The sequence below is a fragment of the Podarcis pityusensis genome (genome assembly GCF_964106645.2).
Source record: "Podarcis pityusensis genome assembly, chromosome: 8".
NCBI lineage: Eukaryota > Metazoa > Chordata > Lepidosauria > Squamata > Lacertidae > Podarcis > Podarcis pityusensis.
Window position 1 is genome coordinate 10,035,803 of NC_138033.1, and position 13,662 is coordinate 10,049,464.

At 49.6% G+C, this 13,662-nt stretch overlaps 1 protein-coding gene across 1 annotated transcript in view; it reads right to left on the bottom strand.

Moving 5' to 3' along the window:
• Positions 1–1,456: 1,456 nt before the first annotated feature.
• Positions 1,457–13,662, bottom strand: part of CBLC (Cbl proto-oncogene C) — a 29,473-nt gene continuing 17,267 nt past the window's right edge. Inside the window, exons 5-11 of the mRNA XM_081018955.1 lie at positions 13,185–13,322; positions 12,182–12,269; positions 11,320–11,451; positions 6,597–6,779; positions 6,369–6,491; positions 3,690–3,845; positions 1,457–2,681 (exon numbers count right to left, since the gene is read on the bottom strand). Coding sequence (XP_080875081.1) covers positions 3,717–3,845; positions 6,369–6,491; positions 6,597–6,779; positions 11,320–11,451; positions 12,182–12,269; positions 13,185–13,322 — 793 coding nt within the window. The 3' untranslated portion in view covers positions 1,457–2,681; positions 3,690–3,716. The remainder of the gene's footprint in view (positions 2,682–3,689; positions 3,846–6,368; positions 6,492–6,596; positions 6,780–11,319; positions 11,452–12,181; positions 12,270–13,184; positions 13,323–13,662) is intronic.

Consider the following 13,662-nt stretch of genomic DNA (forward strand, 5'->3'; position numbering starts at 1 on the left):
AGCCTCCGACAGGTTCACAACTGCTATTCCCCCCAAGGAAAGGGCGGGGGGGGCAAGTTGCACCCCACGAACCCGTCTGTCATAATAGCACCTCATCTCCACCACCTGCCTGTGTGCCTCGGCAGTCCAGAGGAGGGGGGTTTCTTCTAAGCCTCCTCTGTTTTCGCGCAGATTCTATTCTGCTCGCCTCCTGAGCTCTTCATTCCACCACAGAGCATTGATCTGTGCTCTCAACAGTTCCCGGAATAGGAGCTGATCTCACCAAACCACCCGGAGCCAGCGAGCCACCTCTTCCTTCCCCCTGGGGAAGCGAGATCAATAGTCTCGCCAGAGGAGCAAACTGCCACACGGGTCAAGGTAGTGGAGAACACAGGTTGAAGATCTATTGGGGGGGTGTGGAATCCCCCCTCCAACAAACTGTAACCTCCAGGTCCCCAGCTTCCTTTTTCTTCCTAGCAAATATTCCTAGCATTTGCAAAAATTGCAATATGAAGGAAAATGCATTGCCCCTTTTCTTTTTCTCTTTTTTGGCGAGAAATTATTTGTTCCTGCCCTTTCAGTGTTTTGCTTTGCTTCCCCTATCCTTCGGATGTCCTGCCCGATATTTTGGGCACATCTCAGGGCCATGGTTTCGTTGACAGGCTCAGATCCTGCAGCCTCGGATGGAGGAATTTCGCAGACAAAGTATTTCCTCGTCGGTAGTGCCAGGGGCGGGGTGGTGGTGAGGTGGGGTGGCCGCTGGCGGAGCTTCACATGAAAACATCCCCTTTCATGTGTGGCTAAAGGGACAGCAGGGACGTCAGTTTTAAAACGGCAGAAACCCTAAACCTTGGACAATTTCCAGCGCTGCACTTGAAATTTAAAGGTAATGTAACCTGGACTTGTTAAAGCTATGGTTTCCCCCAGTAGTGATGTATGGAAGTGAGAGCTGGACCATAAAGAAAGCTGATGGCCGAAGAATTGATGCTTTTGAATTATGGTGCTGGAGGAGACTCATGGACTGCAAGATGATCAAACGTATCCATTCTGAAGGAAATCAGCCCTGAGTGCTCACTGGAAGGACAGATCCTGAAGTTGAGGCTCCAATACTTTGGCCACCTCATGAGAGGAGAAGACTCCCTGGAAAAGACCCTGATGCTGGGAAAGATGGAGGGCACAAGGAGAAGGGGACGACAGAGGACGAGATGGTTGGATAGTGTTCTCGAAGCTACCAGCATGAGTTTGACCAAACTGCGGGAGGCAGTGGAAGACAGGAGTGCCTGGCGTGCTCTGGTCCATGGGGTCACGAAGAGTCGGACATGACTAAACAACAACAAACCTGGACTTGTCATTATGACGTTTTAAGACAGTAGCATCCCACATGTAATGCATGATGAAGGGCGGCCAATATATCTTATAAATAAAAATTGTAAGAAACTCCCTGCATCCATCAGCACCCATAATAAACAATGCATGCTTTAAAAATCTGAAAGGAGACTGGTCGCTTCCAGGCGACCTGTTTATTACACTTTCATCCTGATTTGTTTGCACAAGGTTTAGACAACATGTATATTTACCGAGTATACATTCTGATTGGTTTGAGGGGAGTTTGCACAATGTCAGGTCAAGCAATTGTCATCTCACACTTTACAAGGACATTTCCCCCATCATTTTCCTTATTGCAATAAAATCTGATTTGAGGGAAGCAGGTCTGCTGCAAAACAGCAGCCCAATCGTCTTTAGAAGTGCAACCTGAATTTGCGGGCATGAGAATGAATCCCACTTGGAAGCAGCAGTAGTCTGGAAATGCCCTAGAAGTGCACACGTGTGTGTGTGTGTGTGTACACAAGTTCGAACTTGAAGTTGTGGTATTCTCTGCCTCTATCACTTGAGTGTTGACACCACCTTGTGGATGTGGCTAACACAGCATCCATTCAACCAAGAAAAGCATCATGCACACACAGCTAGATTGAAATGCTAACCAAAACTAACTCTTTACCACTCGTAAAACAGGCCAGATTCAACCCTGACCTCAGAAGGTCTGGGGAAAAAATATTGGACCCTTCCTTCTGAGTTTGCTCCCAAAAGGAAAAAACAAGGCATCAGAGCAATTTACAAAAACCAGCAGCCTGCCAAACAATGACGCAGCTAGGCAAGGAATGGGACGTGACAATGACGGCATGGACACTGTCCAGTCAGAGCCCACGGCATGAGCACCACTGCCATTCTCACAAGGATAGGAGGAAGTGCTTGTGATGCATCAGCAGGAGTGAGAAACCACTGTTTCCCAGCAATGATGCTTTGAGTGCTGAGCGATTTTCTGCTGGCAGGAGTGGCTGTCTGTGTGATGTGGTTTGCGCGGGTTGTGCCGTTCTCCTGGGAAAACCGGTAACCGTCTGAAAAGGCACCCAGGAGTCGCTGAAAAATACAGAGGACCCACTTGGCTCTGTCCTTCATCCTTAGTGGGGGGAGTCCGTGTGGTTCAAGGCTGCGAGGCAAAAAGTTGCAAAGGAGCAAACCCGTCTCTCCCCCTGGGAAAAACAGGGAGCAGCAGAGTGGGTGACAACCAGTGCGATGGAAAGTTCAGTCTTGTGTGGCTACTGCCCCCAATGGACGCAATCCAGGCTGGCGATGGGATGCCGGAGGCGGAGGGACAGGGGTACCTTCCAGCAGAGCAGATTGTGCGTTGCAGATGGCATCAGCTGTGCAAACACAAAAACGGGTTAGGTGACATCTAGCCTTCTGGCTGCTTCTGTTGGCTCTGGAGAGGGCAGAAGCTTTGGAGTCGGGTAAAGGAGGCACTGCCTGGCCAGGAGCCCCCTAGAGAGCCAGCGTGGCTTAGTGGTTAGAGTGTTGGACTTGGACCTGGGAGACCAGGGTTCAAATCCCCAAGCAGCCATTATTATTATTATTATTATTATTATTATTATTATTATTATTAGAATTTATATCCCACCCTTTACCCGGGGGTCTCAGTCATGAAGCTAAGTTGGTGACCTCGGGCCAATGGCTATCTCTTAGCCCAACCTACCTCACAGGGTTGTTGAGAGGATAAAACCCACATACCCTATCTCAGTGGTGTAGCGTGAAGGGGCTAGGAGGGGCCCCCGTGACCCTGGGCACAGAATCTGGGGGGGGGGGGGGGACAAACCAGGCACACCCTGTAGAGATCCTTGTTGCACCCTGCCTGCCTCTGGCAGCTCAGAGTCACTCTCTTTCAGCCTGACCAAGCTTACTGGGTTGTTGATGAGGGGCAAACGAAGGAAGCATTTTTTAAAAATATACTGAAAAACTGCAGTGGGACTCTCCCACCCCCTCCTCCAAGCAGCTTGGGGTGCATTTCAGCTGCTGCACAATGATCCTGTGAGGTAGCTGAAGCCAGAAGATGGATGCTTACCCAAGGCCACCCATAGCTGGTTGGAACAGGTTCTGCTGAAGGACTCTGTGTAACTTATGAAGCTTGCATCCTTCCACCAACGGACATTGCTCCGATAGCAGAGAGGGCCTTTCAGATTTCTCCCTTCCCTCTTCCCCCCTTTCTCCTCCCACTGTCCTTTTTCATTCTGCTCTTCTTTCACTGGGGGGAACTTTGATTCAGCACACAGGTCTCATATTCTCCTGTGATATTCATATGCCATCGGCCTAACCTTCCCTCCTCAGTCAGTCAACTTCAGTCTCTGGTTGATTAATCTGCTGGCAATGTCTCTTACCCGTCTCCGCTGCCGTCTCAGCCACAATCAGCTCAGCTGCTCCTCCTCAGGAAACGGCGAAGTTGCCAGGGTGTTCCAGGGCGCTGCTGAAGGGGGCCTGCCCTGGGGGAGACTTGGCAAGGGGCGATGAAGCATCCAGTGGCCAGAGGAGGAGGCCTGGGAAGAGAGTCAAAGGGTTGGCATCAGCTGGCCGCCAATGATGTTTGGAACTCATAGGCAGGGCCAGATTTAGGTTTGATGAGGCCCTCAGCTACTGAAGGTAATGGGGCCCTTTATATGTCCAGCTGTCCTTTGTCAACAACAAATTGTCGCTGCTTTTGGTGTTGAATATATGCTATATGGTAATTTATGGACCTAATAGGTATCTAAAGCCATTTGCACATGTTGCCATGCAACCCGTCCATGCAGAACTGGCACCCTATATATAGAAATGAGCAAACCAGTGATATATTAGGGAGCAGACTAGCAGGCGGGGCCCATGACTTACATCATAGGAGCCTATGCAACACAAAACACTGTTGCTGTATGTAGGTTTTATTATATTTGTTTTTTATCTTATATTTTGGAAATGTACTTCCAGGCTTTTTTCCCCTTTAAATTTTTTTGGGGCCCCCTTGAGAGTGGGGCCCTAAGTTATAGCTTGTTTAGCTTATACGTAAACCTGGCACTGCTTGTGGGCACATTTATCCTCGCATTGCAGGGGAGTTGACCCGATGACTCTTAGGGTCCCTTGCAACTCTACAATTCTACGATCCCACGTCCTGGGGTTTACAATACGATACGATAATCTTTATTGTCATTGTCCCATACAGAACAACGAAATTGAAAAAGTCTACATCAGACATTCAAAAACCAACAAGCCTGCTATCCTAGCTATCCCAGCCTGGTTAGCCCCCTAAAAACTCTGATACCCCATAATTAAATACAATATACTCCCACAGAGACTATCCTACACTGCGTTTAAAACCAAAATCGCATTTGAATAGAAACTGTTTCTCAGGCGGCTAGTCCTAGTCTTTATAACCCTGTACCTTCTTCCAGAAGGAAAAAGCTGAAAGAGATCATTTCTGGGGTGCGCAAGAGAGTGCTGGGGGAAGCACCCACTCTGGGTTGCAACAAATGCCAGTCGCCACAAATGTGCAATCTGCAGGGGAGAAGCAGCAAGGGGGAGGGTGTACTTATCCCGCCTCTCCTTGCCGCTTTGCCCCTGAAGTTTCCTGGCCTCTTCCCTCATATTCACAGAATGGTTATTGCTTCTGGAAGCCCCTGTTGGAGGGAAAGCTCATTTGGGGGGAAATGGTGGGTGGGGAAAGGGTAAACTCTCCCCTGCCTGGTGCTTCTTCACTGTAAATTGTTCCTCTCTGCCTCACAGAGAGGAAGAAGAAACTGGAGTCCTCCCTGCCATTTGACAGGCTCCAGGGTTGGATGGTACCCACCAAAGTCATTCAAGCAAACCTTTGCAGACCGTCCAGGACAGGGGTCAGCAAACTCGGGCCTCGGGCCAGTGTCTCCAGCGCCAATTGCGTGGCGGGCCGGAGGGTGGGGGAGCGCGTGCCCAAATGCGTGCGTACACGTTCTTTCCGGCACACTTACGGGTTGGAGGAGCACCGGAAATAGCTTGTGCGCATGTGCATGGGCCTCCTCCGACCCGGATGTGAACCGGAAATAACGCTTGTGCATGTGCAAATAACACTTGCGCACAAACTATTTCCGGTGCTCCTCCGACCCGTAAGTGGGCAGCCGCACAGCACAGCGCCGGTAAGAGCGGGTGGCGGCAGCGGGCGGCAGGGGTCGCCGTGGGCCAGATAAATGAGTCCCTTGGGCCTTATCCAGCCCGCGGACCTTAGTTTGCGGACCCCTGGTCCAGGACATCCTCTGCACCTCCCACGCCACACTAAATGCAAGAATAGCCTGCTGGATGAACCCAATTGGCCCATCCAGTCCAGAATCCCGTTCTCACAGTGGTTCTCTTCGGGGAACCCTCTAGCTCAGTGTTTCCCAGACTTGGGTCGCCAGCTGTTTTCAGACTACAACTCCCATCATCCCTAGCTCACAATACCAGTTGTCAGGGATGATAGGAATTGTAGTCCAAAAAAGCAGCTGGAGGCCCGAGATTGGGAAACACTGAGCTAGCAGAATCCAAGCACCAGAGCCCTCTCCTGTGGTTTCCAGCCACTGGGGTTCAGAAGAATTGACGGAAAAACCTAAGGCCAGAAAACGTGGGATTTGTTTCCTCCTTCGGCTTGCGTCCAGCGGTGGAGGCAAGTGTCTAGCCCTCATAGTTAAAGGTAAAGGGACCCCTGACCATTAGGTACCTATTTATCTACTTGCACTTTGACGTGCTTTTGAACTGCTAGGTTGGCAGGAGCAGGGACCGAGCAACAGGAGCTCACCCCGTTGCGGGGATTCGAACTGCCGACCTTCTGATCAGCAAGTCCTAGGCTCTGTGGTTTAACCCACAGCGCCACCCAGCCCCCAATAGCCCTCTCTCCTCCATGAATGTGCCCAATCGTCTTTTCAAACCATCCAAGTTGGAGTTCCGCAGTTTAACTATGCACTGCGTAAAGGGAAACGCTCTTTTGCCTATCCTGACTCTTCCACCATTCAGCTTCACTAGATGCCTCTGAGTTCTGGTGTTGAGAGAGAGAGCACAAAACTTAAGAACTGGGTACCACTCACCTGGTAGTCGGGACTGGGCAGGGGGCTCTTATTCTGCCTCTGCATGTTTAGCCGAGGTGGCACTGGCGGGGTTTGCAACTTGGGGGTGGCACACGGAGGCGAGACACCATTTGCTGCCTGGAGCTGAGGGTTGGTGCAGAAGGGGAAGGGCAGAATTAATCCAGATCTTGCCCCATAAGCTGCACTCCCCACTCCACCCTGCCCGGTATTGCACCTTCTTCTACCGACCTTTTTCTCCTGGCGCATCATGGCCAGTTCCTGAAGCACCACCTCCACGTCTTCCATATCCCCCTCGTCCCCCTCGTCCTCCAGGCTGGCGCTGTCTTCTTTGTAGCTGAAGGCATCAATGAGGATGTCTTCGTGGCCCCAGATCTCCCGGCGACAAAAGGGGCAGGTATGAGCTTCGGAGAGCTGGGGGCAGAGAAGGCTGCGTTAGAGTTTGCCAGGCTGGTGTCAAGGGCGGCTGTGTGCCTGAAGGGGGAGTTGGGAGGCGGAATCCTGTCCAAGGCGAATCTACATAATCCGCACACAGACCTCCCATGAAACAGGCCCTTTTCTGAATTTTGCAGCCAAGTAACATGTACCAAAAATGCTGGGATAATGTGCATTTTTTAAATTGCACATATTAGTGAAAATAATGATGGAAATATAGGGAGTGGAGTTGGAAGGGAGCTTAATAATAATAATAATAATAATAATAATAATAATAATAATTTATTATTTATAGCCTGCCCATCTGGCTGGGTTTCCCCAGCCACTCTGGGCAGCTCCCAACAGAATTAATGATAATAATAATAAAAAGATGATAAAACATCAGACATTAAAACTTCCTTAAACAGGGCTGCCTTCAGATGTCTTCTAAAAGTCAGATAGTTGTTTATTTCCTTGACATCTTATGGGAGGGCATTCCACAGGACAGGTGCCACCACCAAGAAGGCCCTCTGCCTGGTTTCCTGCAACCTTGCTTCTCACAGTGAAGGAACAGCCAGAAGGCCCTCGGCGCTGGACCTCAGTGTCCGGGCTGAATGATGGGGGTGGAGATGCTCCTTCAGGTATACTGGACCGAGGCTGTTTAGGGCTTTAAAGGTCAGCACCAACACTTTGAATTGTGCTCGGAAATGTACAGGGCCATCTAGCAAGAATCACAGCTAATGTCCCCAAAAATCCACATTATATTAAGGAAAGCTGCATTGTGAAAATGTGCATATTACGTAGAATTGCATACAAGCAAATTTGGAGAACTTCACATAAAACACTGGTGAATTTTCATGAGTTTTTTGTTTTAAATAAAGCAGTTGTGAATTGGTATGGAAATGAGGGGAACAGGATTTAAGGCTGTAAAATTGAGAAACTGAGAGGAACCGATTCGGCCAGATTTGTGTCCAAAGATTTGTGCCTAAGGGTGGCAGGAGAAAGCGCAGCAGCTGATGTGCTTTTGCAACACATGTGAACAGCGTTAAGAACTGGGAACGTCAACAAAGTGTTGCTGCATGGAGTCCTGCTGTCCCAGATTCTAATTGCTCCATTTCATTCCCTTGGGTTGTAATTCCTACACTGTCAAGTTAGCATTCCCTGGCTGATGAGGGTACAGAGAGCCAGCATAGTGTAGTGGTTAGGGCTACGGACTAGGACCTGGGAAGGACCAGGGTTCAAATCTTGGGCATGAAGCTCACTGGGTGACCACTGCCTATCTCAGCCCAGCCTACCTCGCAAGGGTGTTGTGGGGATTAGATGAGGAGGGGGGCCTCAATAATAATAATTTTATTATTTATACCCCGCCCATCTGTCTGGTTTCCCCTTGAGCTCCTTGGAGAAAGAGGTGGGGAAATATATGCAATAAATAAACAGTAAATACTGAGTAAATACCTTGCCAACAAAGGCCCGTATAGATAAAGCTATGGTTTCCCCAGTAGTGATGTATGGAAGTGAGAGCTGGACCACAAAGAAGGCTGATTGCCAAAGAATGGATGCTTTTGAATTCTGGTGCTGGAGGAGACTCTTGAGAGTCCCATGGACTGCAAGAAGATCAAACCTATCCATTCTGAAGGAAATCAGCCCTGAGTGCTCACTGGAAGGACAGATCCTGAAGCTGAGGCTCCAAGACTTTGGCCACCTCATGAGAAGAGAAGACTCCCCGGAAAATACCCTGATGTTGGGAAAGATGGAGGGCACAAGGAGAAGGGGACAACAGAGGACGAGATGGTTGGACAGTGTTGTCGAAGCTACCAACATGAGTTTGACCAAACTGCAGGAGGCAGTGGAAGACAGGGGGGCCTGACGTGCTCTGGTCCATGGGGTCACAAAGAGTCGGACACGACTAAACGACTAAACAACAACAAAATACTGAGCACGCTCAGTCTTCACTGGGTTGAGTTTTTTGGGTGTTTTCTCTCCTTTATGGCGTTTGTGGTTTCCACTCTCTTTTATCACCCCATGTGAGGCTAGGAGGCAGCGACATGCCCAAATCATGCACCTAAAATTTGTGGTTGTGTGGGAATTTGAACTACGCCGTCCCTCGTTTAAATCTGACTTCCTGACTGTAAGAGACACACGGTCTCCAAGTTGGTTAAAATACGATGGGCTGGAGAATTGGTTTATGCTGCCGAACGATAAGGAGCAGCTTATCTCCGAAATGTGCTGAGGAGAATTAAGAGAGCGAGAGAGATCCTAATGAACTGGCTCATGCAAATGGGCCATTAAGCCTGATGGAACTGATAAATCCAGATGCGTGGCGGATGAACTTGTCAACTCCCTGTACTGCCGTCTCCAGTCTCAAACGATTTTCTTAATGATTTATGGAAGCTTGACGAGCGGTCCGGGGGTTAGATTACAATCTCAGGGCCGTATTTCAAAATGGAGATACGTAGATAGAGATATAAAATGAAGAAGACGCATTTAGAAATAGCGAGACTTCCGGGGGCGGCGCGAACGGCAATGGCGGTCCTCTTCTGAACGGGAGAGGAGGCTCCGCAGGCAACGGGTCGTCCGCTACGGCGAAGCGGAGACCCATCCTGGAAAACCCCAGGCGGCAAGAGCCTGGGGTCCTGAGGCACGGTGGGCGCCTTGAGCGACCCTCCAAGCGCAGAAGGAACCCCGTAAGGAATAGCAATACCCCGTAAGGAATTAGAAATAGCAAACCAGGGATGAAGAACCTGCAGCTCTGCAGACGATGGTGGACTACAGATCCCATCATCCCTGACCAGTGACCATGCTGGCTGGGGCTGATGGGAGTCGGAGTCTGGCCACAACTGGAGTTCCCCATCCTTGTACAGTGGTACCTTGGTTCTCAAACGCCTTGGTACTCAAACAACTTGGAACCCAAACACTGCAAACCCGGAAGTAAGGTTTGCGAACTTTTTTCAGAAGCCGAACGTGCTCCGTTTTGAGTGTTACGCTGAGGTCTGTGTGTTTCTGCTATTTATTTTGCATTTTTGTTTTTGCGGCTCTCTTTTTGTGACCGTGTGGAACCCAGTTCAGCTACTGATTGATGGACTGTGTGACGGCAGTGCATTGTTTATTGCTTCCTTTTTATTGATCAGTGGTCTCGTCAGAGAGTAAAATTCATGTTAAATTGCTGTTTTAGGGGTTGTTTTTAAAAGTCTGGAATGAATTAATCCATTTTGCATTACTTTCTATGGGAAAGTGCACCTTGGTTTTGGAACGCTTTGGTTTTGGAACGGACTTCCGGAGCGGATTAAGTTTGAGAACCAAGGTACCACTGTACTGACTGGATGAACACTTCAGCAAGATGTAATCAGTATTATGGGCTGGCTGGAAGCAGAGGAATGGAAGAAGGAACCAGCTGGGGATGTGACAGTTCATCTTGTGGAGCACATCAAGAAAACAACAATAAGGGGCTCAGCTACACCGTCCAGTCTTATGCCACTTCAAAAGGCATAGCTTCCTCCAAAGAATCCTGGGAACTTTAGTTTGCTTGTCACAGAACGACCTTGCCCTCTGACAGGTTTAATAGCCGGTCCCTCCTCCCAGGGAACTCTGGGAACTGTAGTTCTGGGAGGGGAATGGAGGCCTCCTAACAACTATCAGCACAATTCCCATTGTGATATTTTTTAAAGGTTTGTTAAGGGTGCTGAGAAGGGACGCGGGTGGCGCTGTGGGTTAAACCACAGAGCCTAGGACTTGCCGATCAGGTCAGCGGTTTGAATCCCTGCGACGGGGTGAGCTCCCATTACTCGGTCCCTGCTCCTGCCAACCTAGCAGTTCGAAAGCACATCAAAGCGCAAGTAGATAAATAGGTACCACTCCGGCGGGAAGGTAAACGGCATTTCCGTGCGCTGCTCTGGTTCGCCAGAAGCGGCTTAGTCATGCTGGCCACAAGACCCGGAAGCTGTACGCCGGCTCCCTCGGCCAATAAAGCAAGATGAGTGCCGCAACCCCAGAGTCGGCCACGACTGGAACTAATGGTCAGGGGTCCCTTTACCTTAAGGGTGCTGAGAGGAGGCCCCTACTCACCTGTTGTTGTTGTTTTTTAGTCATTTAGTCATGTCCGACTCTCTGTGACCCCATGGACCAGAGCACGCCAGGCACTCCTGTCTTCCACTGCCTCCCACAGTTTGGTCAAACTCATGTTAGTAGCTTCGAGAACACTGTCATATTCGCCTACAGAACTAAAATTCCCAGAGTCCCCTGGGGAGAGGGACCGACTGTTAAACCACTCTGAGGAACTGTAGTTTCAGGAAGGGGAATAAGGCTCTCCAAACGACCCTCAACACCTTTTACAAACTACAGTTCCCAAGATTCTTCGGAGGGAAGCCAAGACTCTTAAAAGTGGCGTAATGCTTAACGTGGAATGGCATTAAGAGTGGCTGAGGGTCAAGGAAAGGGTGAGGAGACAGTATGCTGTTAGTTCACAAGAGAAGCAGCTGCTTGCATAAGGCAGCGAGGCCCAGCCAGGCAGGGGCCTGGGAAAGGTCAGGGATCGGGCCCTCACCTGCCATGTGTTGAGGCAGCCCCGGCAGAGGAGATGCCCACAAGGCTGGATCCGGACATCTTTGTCGTTCTCGGCGCAGATCTTGCAGAGCTGGAAGGTGGAGCCCACCTGGCAGTAGACTTCAAACTGCTCCTGTGGGAAAAGCAGAGAAAGGGGCATGGGATGGCGACTTGAGAGAACGAGAGGCAGCGTGGCTTAATGGTTTGAGCACTGAACTCGGAGACCCATGTTCCAATCCGCACTGAACCCTGAAGCTCAGGTTGCTGCCTCTCAGCCTAACCTACCTCACAGGGTTGTTCGGAAGATACATTTGGGAGAGGGGAAAGCTAGGGATAGGCATGCATTGTTTTTCCACAAAGGTCTGGTGAAACGCAACGGTTTTAACCTGCCATTTTAAATGGCAAAAACAAAGAGGAATCAAGGGGTGCCAGGTGGATTTCTCCAGGGAGTGGTAGGCCACAAACAAGGTGTCAGTACCCAAAAGTCCCCCTATCCTGGGTGGATCTAAACACAGGAAACCCACCCCCCGTGCTATAAATGTCAGAAATTAGATCATTTTAACAAAAGATTTAAAAAATCTCTATGGAAAATCACATCTTTAAATTTTCCTGCTCTCTGGCGCCACCTTGTGTTGCATGTTGATAGCACATTCAAATTGCTGTTTCTTTACTAATGTAGCTGAGTCCCCAGGTGGCACCCACCTAGAAGCTGCAGATATGGGTGCTGGAAACCAGGCATTTGATGAAGGTGGGCATGCATGAGTTTTTTATCCTGTTGTCCTTGCTGTCTCTCTACTCGGAGCACTTAATTTTAAAGTCTTAACGGCCTGCTCAGGTTGGGGGAAGAGCACAAAGAGACTTACTTGCGAGACCTGGATTCGGTTTTGGGATGACACCTCCGTCAACTCGGCCAGATCCGGATTTGCATTCTTCCCGTCAGCATACAGATAGCTGCAGAAGGGGGATGGGATAGAAATTCAATCCAGGTCTTGCCTGAAGCCGAATTTAACAAATTCCCTTTCCAAAAAACCACCATGTGAACCGAAACACAAAAATGTGTGCGGTTATCTGAATTTTGCTCTGCAGCTTACTCACCGAAGCATGTTTGCAAATTTACATATATGGGGGAGGAGTTTGCATAAAAATGAATACACTTTTTGCTTCTTGGACGAAAGGTGGTATAGAAATATAAAGAAATATTTCTTTATATTGTGCAATGCGCTCTATGTGGGGCTACCTCTGAAGGTGACCCTGAAACTACAACTAATCCAGAAGGCGGCAGCTAGACTGGTGACTGGGAGTGGCCACCGAGACCACATAACACCGGTCTTGAAAGACCTACATTGGCTCCCAGTACGTTTCCAAGCACAATGCAAAGTGTTGGTGCTGACCTTTAAAGACCTAAACGGCCTTGGTCTAGTATACCTGAAGGAGCGTCTCCACCCCCATAATTCTGCCCGGACACTGAGGTCCAGTGCCAAGGGCCTTCTGGTGGTTCCATCGCTATGAGAAGCCAAGTTACAGGGGACCAGGCAGAGGGCCTTCTCGGTAGTGGCACCCGCCCTGTGGAACGCCCTCCCATCAGATGTCAAAGAGAACAACAACTACCAGACTTTTAGAAGACATCTGAAGGCAGCCCTGTTTAGTGAAGCTTTTGTTTAATAGATTATTGTATTTTAATATTTTGTTGAAAGCCGCCCAGAGTGGCTGGGGAAATCAAGCCAGATGGGCGGGGTATAAAAAAATAAATTATTATTATTATTATTATTATTATTATTATTATTATTAATATAAAATTAGTAACAATAATAGAACACCCGCAACTCTGGCCCCACCACATCCCCACCGCCAATCCCCATCACCTACAAGCCCTCCTTGCGTCCGTCAATCAGCGCCTGGAAGAGAGGCTTGTTCTGTGGGATGGTTTGCAAGATGCTCCCGTCTTCAGTCACGTAGCCGATGGCCCACTGGCCCAGCCGGGTGCAGCTCAGGCGGAAAATATAGCTGAGATGGAGAGAGATCCAGCGAGAGGTCAATAGCGTGGCAATACAGCAGTAAGAACTGGCGGCACAAACGGAATGGCGGTCCTCAAACTGGGGTGGAAGAGACCTGGAAGGGGGTGGATTGGGGAGTTTCACAGAGGGAGGCGATCTAGAAGCATTTTTAGCTGGGAGCATTTAAGCGGTAGCTGGCACGGGGGGGGGGGGCGTTGGCTGGCATCTGCTAGGGGTCCTCAGAAAACTCCCTGATACCAAGTCAGAGCCTTTGTCCACCTAGCTCAGTGCTGCGCAAACTGTGCGGCAGAAGGTCTGCAGGACCTCTCTGGGGGGAAAGCAGCATGGCT